General features: G+C 47.3%; 1 protein-coding gene across 1 annotated transcript in view; it reads right to left on the reverse strand.

Moving 5' to 3' along the window:
• Positions 1 to 4,669: 4,669 nt before the first annotated feature.
• LOC125454312 (unconventional myosin-X-like) overlaps positions 4,670 to 20,654 on the reverse strand; it is a 286,482-nt gene continuing 270,497 nt past the window's right edge. Inside the window, exons 40-41 of the mRNA XM_059647628.1 lie at positions 15,121 to 15,312; positions 4,670 to 5,546 (exon numbers count right to left, since the gene is read on the reverse strand). Coding sequence (XP_059503611.1) covers positions 5,433 to 5,546; positions 15,121 to 15,312 — 306 coding nt within the window. The 3' untranslated portion in view covers positions 4,670 to 5,432. The remainder of the gene's footprint in view (positions 5,547 to 15,120; positions 15,313 to 20,654) is intronic.

The following is a 20,654-nucleotide window of genomic DNA, read 5'->3' on the forward strand; positions in this document are numbered from 1 at the left end:
GGATAATCCAGGAAATTGTAGGCCAGTGAGCCTGACATCTGTGGGGGATGGAAGCTCTTGGAGAAGATACTGAGGGATGGGATATATGCACATTTGGAAGAAAATGGGCTAGTTAGCAAAGGCAACATGGTGTTGTAAGGGTAAGATCATGTCTCACCAACCTGATTGAATCTTTTGATGAGGTTACAAAGATAATTGATGAGGGAAGGGCTGTGGATGTAGTTTATGTGGAATTCAATAAGGCATTTGCTAAAGTCCCACATGGTAGTTTGGTGCAAAAACTAACATCACATTGGATTTGGGTGGGCTGGCCAGATGGATACAAAACTAACGTGATCAGAGAGGACAGAGGGTAGTCATGGAAGGGTGTTTTTCAGACTGGAGACTAGTAACTAGTGGTGTTCCATAGGGATCAGCCTTAGGCCCTCTGTTATCTGTAATATATATAAACAATCGGCTGGAAAATGTGGGTGCTCTGATTAGTAAGTTTGCAGATAACATGAAATTCGGCAGAGTTGTGCCAACAATTGTGAAAGTAGACAACAGGATATAGATTGGCAACTAGGGCACAGAAATGGCAGATGGAGTTTAATCCAGACAAATACAAGGTATTTTGGAGGATCAAATTTAGGTGTGAATTCTACTGTAAATGGCAGAACCCTTAGGAACATTAACGTACAGATCTGGGCATGCAGGTCCATAATTTCCTAAAAGTGGCAACACCAGTGGCCAAGATGATTAAGAAGGCATATGGCATGCTTGCCTTCATCGGCCGGGGCATGGGGTACAAGAGTTGGCAAACCGTGTTGTAGCTTTATAAAACCCCTGTTAGGCTGCATTTGGAGCATTGTGTGCAGTTTTGGTCACCACATTACCAGAAGGACATAGAAACTTTGGAGAGAGTACTAGGTTCACTAGGATCTTGACCGGTCTCTAGGGCATTGGCTATGAGGAAAGGTTAAAAAGACCCGGGCTGTTTTCAGTGGAAAGACGGAGGCTAACAGGTGGCCAGATAGAGGTCTACAAAATTACGAGAGACATAGATGGGGTAGATAGTCAGAGGCATTTTCCCAGGGTTGAAGTTTCAATTACAAGCAGACAAAGGTTCAATTTGAGAGGGCAAAAAGTTTAAGGGAGATGTGCAAGAAAAGTTTTTCACGCAGAGTGGTAGGAGCCTGGAATGCACTGCCAGAGGAGGTGGTAGAAGCAGGCACATCGGTGACATTTAAGAGGCACCTGAATGTTTATATGAATAGGGAGAGAATAGAGGGATATAGACTGAATAAGGGAAGAAAGCTTGTTTATTTTAGATTAGTTAGGGCATGCTGATCAGCACAGGTTTGGAGGACCGAAGGGCTTGTTTCTGTTCCGTTCTTCTCTTTGTTCTTTGTTCTATACCAAACACCTTCTTCACTGTCCAATCCACATTCAAGGTACTATGAACCTGCACTCCAAGGTCTCTTTGCTCAGCAACCTTCCCTAGAACCTTACCATTAAGTGGACAAATCCTGTCCTGATTTGCCTTTCCAAAATGCAGCGCCTCACATTTGTCTAAGTTTGGAAGTGTACAAAACTTTGATTTGGCCACATGCAGTTCTGGAGTTTACTTCATCGGTAATGGGTAAAACTGATGAGATAATGGCATGGATTGACACATGGAAGGATGATATTGTTGTCATCACAGAAATTTGCACCAGCCCAGGAAGTCCCTGCTCCAGGCCAGGAGGGCACTGTGCCAGGCTGGGAGGTCTCTGCTCCAGGCCGGGAGGTCACTGTGCCAGGCCGGGAGGTCTCTACTCCAGGCCGGGAGGTCGCTGGGCCCGGCTGGGAGGTCACCTTACGATCTGATGGTAGACTCCGAAATCCTTTTGTTCCATAGCTTTCTGCAGTCTTTCTCCAATATAGGTGTCATCTTTAGTTCATCATCTGCCATGGTGAAATTTGAATCCATAACCCCAGAATGATAGAATTATTACAGTATGGAAGCAGGCCATTCAGCCCATTGAATCAACACTGAACTTCCAAACAGCATTCCACCCAGACTCACCTACTCTAATCTTGTAACCCTGCATTTACCATGGCTAATCCACCTAGCCTATCTCCTTGGGCACTATGGGCAATTTTGCACAGTCAATCCACCTAGCCTGCACATCTTTGGACTGTGGGAGGAAACTGGAGGAAACCCACACAGACACGGGGAGAATGTGCAAACTCCACACAGACAGTTGCATGAGGCTGGAACTGAATGTGGGTCCTTGGCACTGTGTGGTAGTGGTACTAACCACTGAGCAACCATGCTGCCCACATTAGCCTGAGGTTCTGAATCAATAGCCCAGGGACAGACTGATTCTTAGGATGGCAAGGCTGACATTTGAGGAAAGACTGGATTGACTGGGCTTGTACTTGCTCGAATTTGGAAAAATGAGGGGGAATCTCATAGAAACATATAAAATCCTGATGGGACTGGACAGTTTAGATGCAGGAAGAATGTTCCAGATGTTGGGGAAAAGAACTATGAGTCACAGTCTAAGAATAACGGGTAAGCCATTCAGGCTGAGATGAGGAATAATTTCTTCACTTAGAGACTTGTGAAGCTGTGGAATTCTCTCCAACAGAAAGCTATTGGGGCCAGTTCATTTGATACATTCAAGAGTGAGCTGGATGTGGGCCTTGTGGCTAAAGGGATCAAGGTGTATGGGGAGAGGGCAGGAATGGGATACTGAGATTGCATGGTCAGCCATGATCGTACTGAATGGTGGTGCAGGCTCAAAGGGCCCAGTCCAGTACTTTTCTATGTTTCAAATACCATGATGCCATTGCCTCCTCACAATGGGGAGGCAACAATCTGGTATTGTCACTGGACAGTTAATCCAGAGACTCAGGGAACGTCCTAGGAATCTGGGCTCAAATCCCGCCACAGCTTATGGTGAAATTTGAATTCATTAAATATCTGGAATTAAGATTCTAATGATCACCGTGAATCCATTGTTGATTGTCAGAAAAATTCCATCTGTTTCACTAATGTCCTTCAGGGAAAGAAACTGCCATCTTTATCAGGTCTGGCCCACATGTGACTCCAGACCCACAGCAATGTGGTTGGCTCTTAATTGCCCTCTGGGCAATTAGGGATGGGCATTAAATGCTGCCTTTAGCCAGCGACACCCTCATCCCGTGAATGATTAAAGAATAAAAAGGTATCATGTTTTCGGCTGAATAAATATTTCCTCAATGACATCAACAAGCCATCTCCAATTACCTGAACACTCAAAATCTCAACTGAACAAAACCTGTGCTTTGTGAGCACAGACTCACCAAATTTGGACAGTTTTAAGATTTTAAGTCAGAGGTCAGAAATCACACGATGCCAGGTGAAAGCCCAACAGGTTTAGTTGAAGTCACAAGCTTTGAGTCTTACTCCTTTTTCAGGTGTTAGATACCTGAAGGAGGAGGCAGGCTCCAAAAGCTTGTGTCTTCGACTAAACCTGTTGGACTTTCACCTCGCACCGTGTGATTTCTGACCTTGTTCACCCCAGTCCAACACCGGCACCTCCACATCTTAGGTAAGAGCTGCAGGGGGATTATGGAGGGACGTTTTTACACCATGAGTGGTCAAGACCTGGAACTAGCTGCTCTTTGTGAGCAGTGGGAACAGAGATGAATGATTTCAAGAGGAAATTGAATGGACACTTTAAGGAAATAAATGTGCAGGGCTACAGGGATCAAGCAGGGAGTGGGACTGAGTGCAACTGAATGAGTTGCTCCATTGTGAGCCTGCATGTGGGCCTGTGTCATGATCATTGTTTGTTTTATCAACCAGAGGACATGGGCATTATTGGCTGGGCCCAGCATTTATTGCCTGTCCTTAGTCACCCTTAAGAAGGTGATTGTGAGCTGTCTTCTTGCTCCACTGCAGTCCATGTGCGGCATGTAGGCCCACAATACCCTTAGGGAGGGAATTCCAGAATTTTGACCCAGCGACAGTGAAGTAACTGCGATGTATTTCCGAGTCAGGATGGGGATTGGTTTGGAAGATAGTTTGCAGGGGGTGATGTTCCAATACGTCTGCTGCCCTCGTCCTTCTAGAAAGGAGTGATCATGGGTTTGGAAGATGCCATCTGTCCTTATGATGGGGAGAACAGTTTTGATGGAGCAGCTGAAGAAAATGGTTGGGTCTATGACACCCTCCTAAGGATCCCCTGCAGATATATTCTGGAGCTGAGATGATTGACCTCCAACCAGCAATTACCCACTGTTTTTGTTTCTTGTGCTTCCTTCCTTCTGTGTGTCTGGGCCTGGGGACTGGGGGAATGGAGCCGGGCCTCGGGATCACGCCGAGGGTGGGGGGGAGTGTGTGGGTGGGGAGTTGGAGCCCGGGCCTCGGGACCTGGCTGGGGGGGATGGAGCCCAGGCCTTGGGTTCTCACCGGGGGTGGGGGGGAATGGAGCCCGGGCCTCAGGGCCACGCCGGGGTGATAGAGCCTGGGCCTCGAGACCACGCCGGGGTGATGGAGCCCAGGCCTACTCTTTCAGCATCCCGCTTTAAGAAATACTTTCCTGCAGCAATCAGCAACACGGGACACTGGGCTTTTCCTTTCAAATCCTAAACATCAGCCCAAAGATCAGACTGTACAAAATCATCAGAGAACACATTTCAGACAATTGCTGTTTGTATTTGTCAGTGAAAAAACAAACTTACAAAACTCCAATTTGGGATATTTGGTTATTTTGTGATGTTGAGCAGCTGCAGAATCTCCTTTAATCTGTCCAATCTCAATACAATGTTTAAATAAATTGGTACATTCGAGGAATTGCTTTGTAAAGCCAGTTACAAATCTCTAAGGAAAGAAAAGTCAAAATGGGAAAGAAAGTGACAGAGAGAAAATGAGACAGACTGAGAGAAGGGGGCATAGGGCCAAGTGGGAGGGATGGCCAGAAACAGATTGCTCAAGTCAGAGACAAGGCAAGAAAGAGAGTGAAAGAGAGACAGAAACACAGTAAACAGGGAGAAAAGAAGACAAAGACTGACAGAGAAACCTCTCTGATCAGCAGGAAGTGTCAAAGAATGGCAGAGCACCAAAGCTGGCTATTCGACCCATCGTTTCCACGTTGTATTCCTCTCAGCAACACTGCCCGCAGTATCGCAGGCCGAGCTGGTGTGGTGACCTCAGAGTCATTGAGAACGGCTGTGTCAGGACTGAACCAGCTCCACCCTGGCTTTTCATCTCCTCTCAGACTGCCGACTGTGATTGGATGTACTCCTGGAGATCTCATCACATGGCCTCCCACCTCCAACTGCCCTTTGACCACTATTGACCACACCACAGGAGGTGCCAATAACCCATCATCATTCCCTTCATCAGTCTTTCCTTGGTCAGTGAGAGGAGGGCAAGGGGAGGGTAGGGGTGTGAGGAGGGACTAGGGGAGTGGTCCTGCTCATCTGGTCCAGTCACTGGTCTCGCTGCGGTTAGTGACTGCAGACTTGATGCTGTATCGTTTCTTCACAATCGTGTTGATGTAGCCCTTCATTATCTTGGTGATTTCACCAACCTGCAAGAAGACAAAGGCAATGAGAGAAAGACAACAGTATTTCTCAGCCAATGAGAGAGAGCATCTACACCAATATCTCAGTGAAGAACATAGGAGCAGGAGTAGGCCTTTCAGCCCCTTGAGCCTGTCTCCTATCCTAAATTATTGTTGATCATCTACCACCATCCTCAATATTCCCAAGCGCCCCCTTTTTTTTGATGTCATTAGTAAGTAGAAATCTATCAATTTCTCTCTCTTGAACATGCTCAGTAACTGAGTAGGAAATTTTAAGATTCATCACACTCTGAATGAAGATATTACCTCATCTCATTCAAAGTTAGCCCATCATTCATGCTGAGATTATTTCCCTGGATTTAGACTTGTCTTTCGGGGAAACATGCTATCTATATCCACCCTGGCATTTCCTAGAAGGATTTTGTAATTTTCAATCAACTCCAGTGTATACTGGAGACACAGTTTAATTAATCTTTCCTCAAAAGGCAATTCCATCATCCCAGACATTCTTTGGGTTAACCTCCACTTCATTCTTTCTATGGTCAGAACATCATTCCTCAAATGACAGCGAAACTGCGCACAATAATCTAGGTGTGGCCTCACCGAGGCACAGTATGATTTCAGCAAGATGTATTTATTCCTGCACTCAAATCCCATTATGTTAAAAGCCAACATATATCTGTCTTCCTCATTCCTTGCTGTTCCTGTCAACTAGCTTTCAGTAACTCATGAACAGTGGCACCAAGTCCCTATGGACATCAACTCTTTCAACCTCTTACCATTTAAGAAATACACTGCACCTCCATTCCTCCTAACAAATTCTCATTATTTCCAAGATAGTAAGAGCTGCAGATGCTGGAGAGACTGAGATAATACTGTGTAGAGCTGGACGAACACAGCAGGCCAAGCAGCATCAGAGGAACAGGAAAGCTGACATTTCGAGCCCAGACACTTTTTCAGAAATGAAGAATGAAGATTTTCTGAAGAAGGGTCCAGGCCCAAAACATCAGCTTTCCTGCTTCTCTAATCCTGCCCGGTGTGTTGTGTTCATCCAGCTCTACACCTTGTTACTTCATTATTTCCCATGTTTTTGTCACTCATTCAGTCTGTCTAAATCCCCTTGAAGCCTCTTTCTATCATTCCCAATACTACCATTCCAACCTGGTTTTGTCTGAATTTCACCTGAAATTTGTAAATATTCTCTTTGGTCCTGATGTTCAAATTATTGATAAATATTGTGAACAGCTGAGCTCCAAACATTGTGGCATCCTACAATCACATGCTCACACACATTTATCCTGACCATTGCTTGTCCATTAACTAGTTCTCAATCCATAGCAGTATATACCCGCCAATCATCTGTTCTCAAACTTCCGTTACAAATAAATGTGGGACCTTATCAAATGCCTTCTTTAAGCCCCAAATATAACTACCAGCTTCCCTTTATGTACTTTGACGGTAACATCCTAAAAACATCCCACAGCTTCGTCAAACATGATTTCCATTTTGAAAGGCCTCACAACAAACCATGCTTCTCCATGTGTCTGATGATCGTATACTTTATAATAGATTCTAAATACTTTCAAGACTGAGGTTGATGACTTGCTCACCGAGCTGGTTTGTTTTTAGAACACAGAACATAGAAAAGTACAGCACAGTACAGGTCCTTCGGCCCACGATGTTGTGCCATGGAATAATCCTAATCCAAAAATGAAATAACCTAACCTACATTCCCCTCAATTCACTGCTGTCCATGTGCATGTCCAGCAATCGCTTATATATCACTAATGACTCCGCTTCCACGACTAGCACTGGCAAACTATTCCATGCACTCACAACTCTCTGAGTGAAGAACCTCCCTCTGACATCTCCTCTATACTTTCCTCCTAACACCTTAAAACTATGACCCCTCGTGGCAGTCAATCCTGCCCTGGGGAAAGGTCTCTGGCTATCGACTCTATCCATGACTCTCATTACCTTGCACACCTCGATCAGGTCACCTCTCTTCCTCCTTCTCTCCAGAGAGAAAAGTCCGAGCTCAGTCAACCTCTCCTCGTAAGACAAGCCCTCCAGTCCAGGCAGCATCCTGGTAAACCTCCTTTGCACCCTCTCCAAAGCCTCCACATCTTTCCTATAATAGGGCAACCAGAACTGGACACAATATTCCAAGTGTGGTCTCACCAGGGTTTTGTAGAGCTGCAGCATAACCTCGCGGCTCTTAAACTCGATCCCCCTGTTAATGAAAGCCAAAACACCATATGCTTTCTTCACAACCTTATCCACTTGGGTGGCAACTTTGACGGAGCTATGCACTTGAACACCAAGATCCCGCTGTTCCTCCACACTGCCGAGAATCCTGCCTTTAATCCTATATTCAGCATTTAAGTTTGACCTTCCAAAATGTATCACTTCGCATTTATCCAGGTTGAACTCCATCTGCCATTTCTCAGCCCAGCTCTGCATTCTGTCAATGTCTCGCTGAAGCCTGCAATAGTCCTCGATACTGTCAACGGCACCTCCAACCTTTGTGTCATCAGCAAACATACTAACCCACCCCTCAACCTCCTCATCCAAGTCATTTATAAAAACTACAAAGAGCAGAGGCCCAAGAACAGAGCCCTGCTGGACACCACTCAGCACTGACCTCCAGGCAGAATACTTACCATCTATAACCACTCTCTGCCTCCTGTCAGCCAACCAATTCTGAATCCAGACAGCCAAATCGCCCTGTATCCTATACCTCCTGACTTTATGAATGAGCCTGCCGTGGGGAACTTTATCAAATGTCTTGCTGAAGTCTATGTACAACCTATCCACTGCTCGACCCTTCGTCAACCTGTCTCGTGACCTCCTCAAAGAACTCAATAAGATTTGTGAGGCATGACCTGCCCCTCACAAAGCCATGCTGACTCCCTTTCATCATGCTATGCTTTTCCAAATAGTCATCAGTCCTATCCCTCAGAGTTCTTTCCAAAACCTTGCTGACCACAGACGTAAGACTGACTGGTCATAATTTCCAGGGATTTCCCTACTCCCTTTCTTGAAAAGAGGAATCACATTTCCCTCCCTCCAATCTTCTGGTACGTCTCCCATGGAGAGTGAGGAAGCAACGATCTTCGCCAGTGTCTTAGCAACCTCCTTTCTCGCTTCCTGGAGCAACCTAGGATAAATCTGGTCTGGCCGTGGGGACTTATCAATCTTAATGTTTGCCAAAATTTCCAACACATCAACATCCACAATCTTGATATGTTCAAGCCTGTTTCCCTGCTCCTCAAAGTTCTCATTCACAACAAGGTCCCTTTCCTTTGTGAAACCCGAAGCAAAAAACTCACTTAGGGCTTCCCCTATCTGCTCAGACTCCATGCACAAGTTCCCTATGCTATCCCTGATCGGCTCTACCTTCTCCCTGATCATTCTCTTATTCCTCATGTATGAGTAAAATGCCTTCGGGTTCTCCCTAATCCTTCCTGCCAAGCCTTTTTCGTGCCCCCTCCTGGCCCGCCTCAGCCCACTTTTGAGCTCCTTCCGAGCAAGCTTGTAACCCTCTAAAGCTGTGCTACACCCTTGCTTCCTCCACCTTATGTACCCTGCCTTTTTCTTTTTGACAGGAAGCACCTCTGTACCCATCATCCAAGGCTCCTTAATCTTACCCCTTCTTACTTGTCTCAGAGGAACAAATTTACGCGTCACTCGCAACAACTGCTCCTTAAACATCCTCCACATGTCTGCTGTACCCTTTCTGTGGAACAATTGCTCCCAATTTGTACTTCCCAACTCTTGCCTGATAGTGTCATAGTTTCCTTTTCCCCAGTTAAATATCTTCCCCTGGTAACTGCTCCTTTCCCTCTCCATGGCTATGGTAAATGTGAGGCTGTTGTGGTCACTGTCGCCAAAGTGTTCTCCCACCATGAGATCTGACACCTGTCCTGGCTCATTGCCGAGCTCCAAATCCAAAATGGCCTCCCCCATCGTCGGCCTGTCCACATACTGAGTAAGGAAACCCTCCTGAACACACCTGACAAAAACGGCTCCATCCAAACCATCTGTACTAAGGAGGTTCCAATCTATATTGGGAAAGTTGAAGTACCCATAACAACAACCCTGCTACGTTTGCACTTTTTGACAATCTGCCGGCCTATGAGTTCTTCGATCTCCCTACTGATATTTGGGGGCCTGTAGAAAATCCCCAATGAGGTGACTGCTCCCTTGCTGTTCCTACTTCCACCCATATCACCATGCCAGGTGATACCATCAGTGAGGCCTCTGATGAAGCGATGTTATCCTACTCGGCTGGGAATTTATGTTTGGCTTAGGCCACTAAGGTTACATTGTCCCAGTTAAACTGATGGCCTTCATTGTCCGAGTGCACTGATAGAACATAGATCTTTGCAAAAACCTTAAGTTTTCCTTACTACTGACATAGGGCTAACAGATCTATAGTTCTCTCCTTTCTTAAATAATGGGATTACATTTGAAATATTCCAATCTGCAAGAACTATGTTAGAATCTGTAGAATTGTGAAGGTTGGTTACCATTACATCTTCTATCTCTATACCTATTTCTTTCAACATCCTGGGATGTTTATTGAATCCTGAGGTTTTAGTAATTTTCAGTCCTTTAGTTTGTCTAAAACTGCTTTTTACTGATAGTAACTTCTTTTAGTTCCTCATTCTTACTCATCCCTTAGATCTGTATTATTTCTGGGAGATTTCTTGTACCTTCCATCATGATGACAAACACAAAGTAATTATCTAGATTCTGCCACTTCCTTATTTCCCATTATAAATTCTCCTAGATTTGCCCATAATGGATCTACATTTGTCTTTGCATTATTCTATTTTTTACGTTGGAAGCTTTTACAATCCGGCTTTATGTTTCTTGCGAGTACATTTTCATGTTGTATTTTTCATTTCTCTTGGTCTTCCTTCGTTGAATTCTACAATGTTTCTAATCCCCTGGTTACTGTATTTATTGGTAGCTTTATAAGCCTCCTCTTTCGATCTACTATAATTTTAAACATTCTGTACTGTGAACTTGCTTTTCCTGTTGGGTTTTTGTGCAGTTTTTTTTTATTTAGCACTCATTAGAGTTACACATAGAACATAGAACATAGAACAGTACAGCACAGAACAGGCCCTTCAGCCCACAATGTTGTGCCGACCATTGATCCTCATGTATGCACCCTCAAATTTCTGTGACCATATGCATGTCCAGCAGTCTCTTAAATGACCCCATTGACCTTGCTTCCACAACTGCTGCTGGCAACGCATTCCATGCTCTCACAACTCTCTGTGTAAAGAACCCGCCTCTGACATCCCCTCTATACTTTCCTCCAACCAGATTAAAACTATGACCCCTCGTGTTAGCCATTTCTGCCCTGGCAAATAGTCTCTGGCTATCAACTCTATCTATGCCTCTCATTATCTTGTATACCTCAATTAGGTCCCCTCTCCTCCTCCTTTTCTCCAATGAAAAGAGACCGAGCTCAGTCAACCTCTCTTCATAAGATAAGCCCTCCAGTCCAGGCAGCATCCTGGTAAACCTCCTCTGAACCCTCTCCAAAGCATCCACATCTTTCCTATAATACGGCGACCAGAACTGGACGCAGTATTCCAAGTGCGGTCTAACCAAACTTTTATAGAGCTGCAACAAGATCTCATGACTCTTAAACTCAATTCCCCTGTTCATGAAAGCCAAAACACCATATGCTTTCTTAACAACCCTGTCTACTTGGGTGGCCATTTTAAGGGATCTATGTATCTGCACACCAAGATCCCTCTGTTCCTCCACACTGCCAAGAATCCCATCCTTAATCCTGTACTCAGCTTTCCAATTCGACCTTCCAAAATGCACCACCTCGCATTTACCCAGGTTGAACTCCATCTGCCACCTCTCAGCCCATCTCTGCATCCTGTCAATGTCCCGCTGCAGCCTACAACAGCCCTCTATACTGTCAACGACACCTCCGACCTTTGTGTCGTCTGAAAACTTGCTGACCCATCCTTCAATCCCCTCATCCAAGTCATTAATAAAAATTACAAACAGTAGAGGTCCAAGGACAGAGCCCTGTGGAACCCCACTCACCACTGACTTCCAGGCAGAATATTTTCCTTCTCCTACCACTCGCTGTCTTCTGTTGGCCAGCCAATTCTGTATCCAGACAGCTAAGGTCCCCTGTATCCCATTCCTCCTGACATTCTGAAATGAGCCTGCCATGGGGAACCTTATCAAATGCCTTGCTGAAGTCCATATACACCACATCCACAGCTCGACCCTCATCAACTTTTCTAGTCACATCCTCAAAAAACTCGATAAGGTTTGTGAGGCATGACCTGCCCCTCACAAAGCCGTGCTGACTGTATTTGATCAAGCCATGCTCTTCCAGATGGTCATAAATCCTATCCCTCAGAATCCTTTCTAACACCTTGCAGACGACAGATGTGAGACTTACTGGTCTGTAATTGCCGGGGATTTCCCTATTTCCTTTCTTGAATAGAGGAATTACATTTGCCTCTCTCCCGTCCTCAGTACGACTCCAGTGGAGAGCGAGGATGCAAAGATCTTCGCAAGTGGCGAAGCAATTGCATTTCTCGCTTCCCAAAGCAGCCGAGGACAAATCTGGTCCGGGCCTGGCGACTTGTCAATCTTAATGTTTGACAAAATTTTCAGCACATCAGCTTCCTCTATCTCTATCCATTCCAGCACGCACACCTGCTCTTCAAAGGTTTCATTCACTACAAAGTTCGTTTCTTTCGTAAAGACAGAAGCAAAAAACTCATTTAGGGCTTCCCCTACCTCCTCAGGCTCCACACACAAGTTCCCTATGCTATCGGCCCTACTCTTTGTTTGACCATTTTCTTGTTCCTCACGTAAGTGTAAAATGCCTTTGTGTTTTCCCTAATTCGTTCTGCCAAGCCTTTCTCGTGCCCCCTCCTGGCTCTCCTCAGACCATTTTTGAGCTCCTTCCTCGCCTGCCTGTAATCCTCTCTAGCTGAACTTGACCCTAGCTTCCTCCACCTTATGTAAGCTACCTTCTTCCTTTTCACTAGAAGCTCCACCGCTCTCGTCATCCAAGGTTCCTTTATCTTACCCCTTCTTGCCTGTCTCAGAGGGACATATTTACTCATCACTCGCAACAACTGTTCCTTAAACAGTCTCCACATGTCTATAGTTCCCTTACCATGGAACAATTGCTCCCAGTCCATGCTTCCTAACTCATGTCTAATCGCGTCATAGTTTCCTCTTCCCCAATTAAATATCCTCCCATTTTGCCTAATCCTCTCCTTCTCCATAGCTATGTAGAATGTGAGGCAGTTATGGTCACTATCACCAAAATGCTCTCCCACCACAAGATCTGATACCTGCCCCGGCTCGTTTCCGAGCACCAAGTCTAGAATGGCCTCTCCCTTCGTCGGCCTGTCAACGTACTGCGTTAGGAAACCCTCCTGAACACACCTTACAAAAACAGCTCCATTCAAATCTTCTGCTCGAAGGAGGTTCCAATCAAAATTAGGAAAGTTAAAGTCACCCATTACAACAACCCTACTACGTCCACACTTTTCCAAAATCTGTCGACCTATGCTTTCTTCAATCTCCCTGCTGCTATTGGGGGGCCTGTAGTAAACCCCTGACGAGGTGACTACTCCCTTGCTGTTCCTAATTTCCACCCATACTGACTCAGTAGGCAGATCTTCCTCGACAATGGAAGCTTCTGTAGCTGTGATGCCCTCTCTGATTAGTAGTGCTACACCTGCTCCTCTTTTTCCCCTCTCCCTATTCTTTTTAAATGTTCTAAACCCTGAAACATCCAGCGACCATTCCTGCCCATGAGAAACCCATGTCTCTGTTATGGCCACAACATCATAGCACCAGGTACTGATCCATGCTCTAAGTTCATCACTTTTATTCCTGATACTCCTTGCATTAAAGCAAACACACTTTAACCGATCCCTTGGTTCCTTCCCAGGAAAATCCTTCCCACTAGCTGGTCTACCTCTTGCTACTGCCTCACCTGCATCAACTCTCCCCTCTGGTATACAGCTCAGGTTCCCACCCCCCCTGCCATACTAGTTTAAATCCTCTTGAACTACTCGAGCAAACCTTCCACCCAGGACATTGGTCCCCTTCCCGTTCAGATGCAACCCGTCCTTCTTGTACAGGTCCCACCTTCCCCAGAAGGCATCCCAATTATCTACATATCTGAAGCCCTCCCTCCTACACCAGCTGCGTAGCCACGTGTTAAGCTGCGCCCGCTCCCTGTTCCTTGCCTCGCTATCTCGTGGCACCGGTAGTAAACCAGAGAACACTACTCTGTTCGTCCTGCTCTGCAGCTTCCATCCTAACTCCCTGAAATCACTTTTTATATCCTCTATCCTATTTCTGGCTATATCATTTGTGCCAATATGTAACACGATTTCTGGCTGCACAATCTCGATTTTTTTTTGACGTGTTTTACAGTTGCTGCATTACCTTTGTCACATTCATCTCATATCCTGATTTTTTTACTGTGCTCAACACTGCCACTTCTGTTTGGTGGCCCATGAACATCTCCTTCCAATATCTGTTGCTCCTTTCTGTTTCTAAGCTCCATCCCAAACAGATTTCATATTGTTCTGCTCTAAACCCCCTCACATTCAAGTACTGATTCCATTCCAGATGAACAGAACTTTGCTCTACTGCAACTGCTTTCCCTTTTTGCTTGTTTTTTCTAAATGTACAAATCAGAAGAAGGAGGAAGTCATTTGGCCCATTGAGCCTGCTGCAACATTCAGTAACTGGGACAAGCGAAGAGTTCGGACCCAGCCAGCGCTGCCCACATTCTACAAAAGAATGAGAAAAAATGACGCTGGCTGAAGTGATTGTGGCCTTGTTTCCACACACACATCTATTCCTGAAAACCATCAATTCCTCTGCCATTTAAAAATTAATCCACATCCATCTTAGAAGTATTCAATGAACCCTCCTCCATCATTCTCTGGGACAGACAATTCTACAGAGTCACACACAATCAAGTGAGAGAACGTCTTTCCTCAGTTTCTCTCTTAAATGTGGAAGACCCCTTATATAAAAGTTTTCCAACTCCTGCTCCTATGTTCCTTTGTCCCTACAGCTGCCTGACATGCACTGACCCACAGCAGATGAGACACAGGACTTAACACTGTGTTAATTTAAAATTTATTTAAATTAAATAAAATGGACACAGTTGATTTTTGAACTCAGGACGATCCTTCACAACAAATAGAAGTGGGCCATTCAGCCTGTTCAGCTTGCTCCACTGTTCATGACGTTCATGGCTGATCTACTCTTCTCACCTCCACTTCTGTAGCTGAATCTCTTACAGCCTAAAAGATTTCTCAAGCTCTATCTCAATACATCCAGAGGATGAGCCTTTACTACCCTCTGGGTTCGAGAATTCCTAAAATTCACAACCCTGTGAGTGAAGAAATTCCTTCCCATTTCACTCCTAAATGATTATCCTAAGACTGTGTGTCTATGTCCTGGACTAAGCACCATCAATAAAGCTCCCTCACGCTCCCTCAGTCCCAAGCTCATGCCTGAGGTTACCCATCAGCTCTCTTACCTGTGGAGTCTCAAAGAACATTTCCCTCTCTTCCACAGTTATCTTGTAAGTATTTGGGAGTGGAGCACCAAAGAAAACAATCTGTTCATACTGGAAGGTTTCCAGAGGCCGGGCATCACCTCGTTTGTAGATTGAAACATTCTCAGCACTGACTCCCAACCACAGTTCATTGGGAAATCCACCCTCCTTACACTGTAAATAACCAAAGGACATCAGTGTTCATTATTATCAACCGAGGTCTAAGTATATTCAGGTGGAGCGCATTGACTGGGTGGTTACTTCAGCATTTACAGAGATTCTTGTGGAACAGTGGCAATGTCCATTCCTCTGAGCCAGGAGGCCCGGGTCCAAGTCCCACCTGTGCCAGAGATGTGCCATAATATCTCTGAACAGATAGAAGAGAAAATATCTACTGGTTCAGCCTAGCAAGATTGTTAATGTATCCCACTGTTCGGTGATCTATTCTGGTCACATGAAAATGTTGCCAGCACATATCTAGAGAAACTTACTGACTTGGGTAGAATGGAATTGGGTGGTGGGGGGGGGGGGGGGGCGGTATTTATCTGTAAGGTTTCACTCTGTTAATAAATTCATTCCAAGAAAAGACAAGCTCTGGTTTTCTCCTTAACAAACTGGCTAATTAGAAGTTTAATGTTTAGTACCTGAAGGAAGATAAACATAACAAAAAACAGACACAAAGGTTTTTGCCTTGCATTTATCAGGACTGAAATACAAGAAATGACAGTGAGAAAGACAATGTTAATTTAGACACCATGAGAAGAGGATGCTGATTGTTTGGGCCATGGTTGGTTTGGATGTCCAGCAGAAATTATTAACTGACAATGTAACTTGCTGATTTAACACAGACCAGGCAGGTGGACCCGGATTGGTCAGGGTGTTGCTAGGGGAAGGCAGCAAGGACTGGCAGTCTCAATGAAAAGGGTGTAATTCATGCACAAAATTCTTCTACCTACAAAGATCAGGGTTCTATATATTAACAGATGTAGCTTCCACCATGTGCAAATGTATCTCACGGCGACTGATAATCTTTCAATGTGTTTTGAGTGTAATTCACAGCACAGTCAGGATTATTTAGTAAACATTCAATATGGTATCAGATCTAACTTGTTCTATTCATTCATGGGCAGCACCGGCAGGGCCAGCATTTATTCCGGTCACTCCTGGTGAAGGTGGTGGTCAGTACCTTCTTACGCCATCAGACACAGGAACAAGGGTAGACCATTTGGCCCCTCGAGCCTGCTGTGCCATTCAGTAGGGTCGGGAGTTGATCTGAACCAGTGTGTTGTAGGTAGCCCCACAATGCTCTGGGGGATGGAGTTCCAGGATTCTGACCCAGCAACAGTGAAGGAATGGCGATATTTTCCAAGTCAGGATGGTGAGTGGCTCGGAGGGGAACTTGGAGGGGGGGGGGGGGGTGTTCCCATGTATCTGCTGCCCTTGTCCTTCTAGATGGAAGTAGCCATGGATTTGGAAGGTGCTACCCAAGGATCTTTAGTGAATTTCTGTCAGTGCATCTTGTGGGTAATATACACTGCTGCTACTAAGTGTTGATGGTAGAGGGAGTAGATGTGGAGCCAATCAAATGATCTGCTTTGTCCTGGATGGTGTTGAGCTTCTTGAGTGTTGTTGGGGCTGCACCCATCCAGGCAAATCGGGAGTATTCCATCACACTCCTGCCTTGTGCCTTGTAGATGGTGGACAGGCCTTGGGGAGTCAGAAAGTGAGTTACTCCCTGCGGTGTTCTTAGCCTCTGGCCTGTAACTATTGTATTTATAGGGGGAGCCTAGTTCCGTTTCTGGTCAATAGCAACCTCCAGGATGTTAACATTGGGGTATTTAGTGATGTTGAGGCCATTGAATGTCATGGGCCAATGGTTAGATTGTCTCTTATTGGTGATAGTCATTGTGTGGCCTGAATGATACTTGCCACTTGTCAGCCCCCAAACCTGAATACTGCCCTGGAAACTGGACACTATGTGCGAAGGTTTATAAAGATGGGCTGGTTGAGCACAGTCAGCACGTTACCCACTGAGAAAAGGCATGGAGAAGTGGTGTTTGATATGGTCTACGTACCTGGCATCATGCAAGCAGTAAAACCTGCATGCTCTATTACTCAGAGATAATGGGAACTGCAGATGCTGGAGATTCCAAGATAATAAAATGTGAGGCTGGATGAACACAGCAGGCCAAGCAGCATCTCAGGAGCACAAAAGCTGACGTTTCGGGCCTAGACCCTTCATCAGAGAGGGGGATGGGGGGAGGGAACTGGAATAAATAGGGAGAGAGGGGGAGGCGGACCGAAGATGGAGAGTAAAGAAGATAGGTGGAGAAGGTGTGGGTGGGGAGGTAGGGAGGGGATAGGTCAGTCCAGGGAAGACGGACAGGTCAAGCAGGTGGGATGAGGTTAGTAGGTAGCTGGGGGTGCGGCTTGGGGTGGGAGGAAGGGATGGGTGAGAGGAAGAACCGGTTAGGGAGGCAGAGACAGGTTGGACTGGTTTTGGGATGCAGTGGGTGGGGGGGAAGAGCTGGGCTGGTTGTGTGGTGCAGTGGGGGGAGGGGATGAACTGGGCTGGTTTAGGGATGCAGTGGGGGAAGGGGAGATTTTGAAACTGGTGAAGTCCACATTGATACCATATGGCTGCAGGGTTCCCAGGCGGAATATGAGTTGCTGTTCCTGCAACCTTCGGGTGGCATCATTGTGGCAGTGCAGGAGGCCCATGATGGACATGTCATCAAGAGAATGGGAGGGGGAGTGGAAATGGTTTGCGACTGGGAGGTGCAGTTGTTTGTTGCGAACTGAGCGGAGGTGTTCTGCAAAGCGGTCCCCAAGCCTCCGCTTGGTTTCCCCAATGTAGAGAAAGCCGCACCGGGTACAGTGGATGCAGTATACCACATTGGCAGATGTGCAGGTGAACCTCTGCTTAATGTGGAATGTCATCTTGGGGCCTGGGATGGGGGTGAGGGAGGAGGTGTGGGGACAAGTGTAGCATTTCCTGCGGTTGCAGGGGAAGGTGCCGGGTGTGGTGGGGTTGGAGGGCAGTGTGGAGCGAACAAGGGAGTCACGGAGAGAGTGGTCTCTCCGGAAAGCAGACAGGGGTGGGGATGGAAAAATGTCTTGGGTGGTGGGGTCGGATTGTAAATGGCGGAAGTGTCGGAGGATAATGCGTTGTATCCGGAGGTTGGTAGGGTGGTGTGTGAGAACGAGGGGGATCCTCTTGGGGCGGTTGTGGCGGGGGCGGGGTGTGAGGGATGTGTCGCGGGAAATGCGGGAGACGCGGTCAAGGGCGTTCTCAATCACCGTGGGGGGGGAGTTGCGGTCCTTAAAGAACTTGGACATCTGGGATGTGCGGGAGTGGAATGTCTTATCGTGGGAGCAGATGCGGCGGAGGCGGAGGAATTGGGAATAGGGGATGGAATTTTTGCAGGAGGGTGGGTGGGAGGAGGTGTATTCTAGGTAGCTGTGGGAGTCGGTGGGCTTGAAATGGACGGCCCGTTTCTATCTCCTTCCCAAAATCCACAAACCTGCCTGCCCTGGTCGACCCATCGTCTCAGCCTGCTCCTGCCCCACCGAACTCATCTCCACCTATCTGGACTCCATTTTCTCCCCTTTGGTCCAGGAACTCCCCACCTATGTCCGTGACACCACCCACGCCCTCCACCTCCTCCAGGACTTCCAATTCCCTGGCCCCCAACACCTCATATTCACCATGGACGTCCAGTCCCTGTACACCTGCATTCCGCATGGAGATGGCCTCAAGGCCCTCCGCTTCTTCCTGTCCCGCAGGCCCGACCAGGCCCCCTCCACCGACACTCTCATCCGCCTAGCGGAACTCGTCCTCACACTCAACAACTTCTCTTTTGACTCCTCCCACTTCCTACAGACTAAGGGGGTGGCCATGGGCACCCGCATGGGCCCCAGCTATGCCTGCCTCTTTGTAGGTTACGTGGAACAGTCCATCTTCCGCACCTACACAGGCCCCAAACCCCACCTCTTCCTCCGGTACATTGATGACTGTATCGGCGCCGCCTCTTGCTCCCCAGAGGAGCTCGAACAGTTCATCCACTTCACCAACACCTTCCACCCCAACCTTCAGTTCACCTGGGCCATCTCCAGCACATCCCTCACCTTCCTGGACCTCTCAGTCTCCATCTCAGGCAACCAGCTTGTAACTGATGTCCATTTCAAGCCCACCGACTCCCACAGCTACCTAGAATACACCTCCTCCCACCCACCCTCCTGCAAAAATTCCATCCCCTATTCCCAATTCCTCCGCCTCCGCCGCATCTGCTCCCACGATAAGACATTCCACTCCCGCACATCCCAGATGTCCAAGTTCTTTAAGGACCGCAACTTCCCCCCCACGGTGATTGAGAACGCCCTTGACCGCGTCTCCCGCATTTCCCGCGACACATCCCTCACACCCCGCCCCCGCCACAACCGCCCCAAGAGGATCCCCCTCGTTCTCACACACCACCCTACCAACCTCCGGATACAACGCATTATCCTCCGACACTTCCGCCATTTACAATCCGACCCCACCACCCAAGACATTTTTCCATCCCCACCCCTGTCTGCTTTCCGGAGAGACCACTCTCTCCGTGACTCCCTTGTTCGCTCCACACTGCCCTCCAACCCCACCACACCCGGCACCTTCCCCTGCAACCGCAGGAAATGCTACACTTGTCCCCACACCTCCTCCCTCACCCCCATCCCAGGCCCCAAGATGACATTCCACATTAAGCAGAGGTTCACCTGCACATCTGCCAATGTGGTATACTGCATCCACTGTACCCGGTGCGGCTTTCTCTACATTGGGGAAACCAAGCGGAGGCTTGGGGACCGCTTTGCAGAACACCTCCGCTCAGTTCGCAACAAACAACTGCACCTCCCAGTCGCAAACCATTTCCACTCCCCCTCCCATTCTCTTGATGACATGTCCATCATGGGCCTCCTGCACTGCCACAATGATGCCACCCGAAGGTTGCAGGAACAGCAACTCATATTCCGCCTGGGAACCCTGCAGCCATATGGTATCAATGTGGACTTCACCAGTTTCAAAATCTCCCCTTCCCCCACTGCATCCCTAAACCAGCCCAGTTCATCCCCTCCCCCCACTGCACCACACAACCAGCCCAGCTCTTCCCCCCCACCCACTGCATCCCAAAACCAGTCCAACCTGTCTCTGCCTCCCTAACCGGTTCTTCCTCTCACCCATCCCTTCCTCCCACCCCAAGCCGCACCCCCAGCTACCTACTAACCTCATCCCACCTGCTTGACCTGTCCGTCTTCCCTGGACTGACCTATCCCCTCCCTACCTCCCCACCCACACCTTCTCCACCTATCTTCTTTACTCTCCATCTTCGGTCCGCCTCCCCCTCTCTCCCTATTTATTCCAGTTCCCTCCCCCCATCCCCCTCTCTGATGAAGGGTCTAGGCCCGAAACGTCAGCTTTTGTGCTCCTGAGATGCTGCTTGGCCTGCTGTGTTCATCCAGCCTCACATTTTATTATGCTC

The sequence above is a fragment of the Stegostoma tigrinum genome, chromosome 7 (assembly GCF_030684315.1).
Source record: "Stegostoma tigrinum isolate sSteTig4 chromosome 7, sSteTig4.hap1, whole genome shotgun sequence".
Classification (NCBI taxonomy): Eukaryota; Metazoa; Chordata; class Chondrichthyes; order Orectolobiformes; family Stegostomatidae; genus Stegostoma; species Stegostoma tigrinum.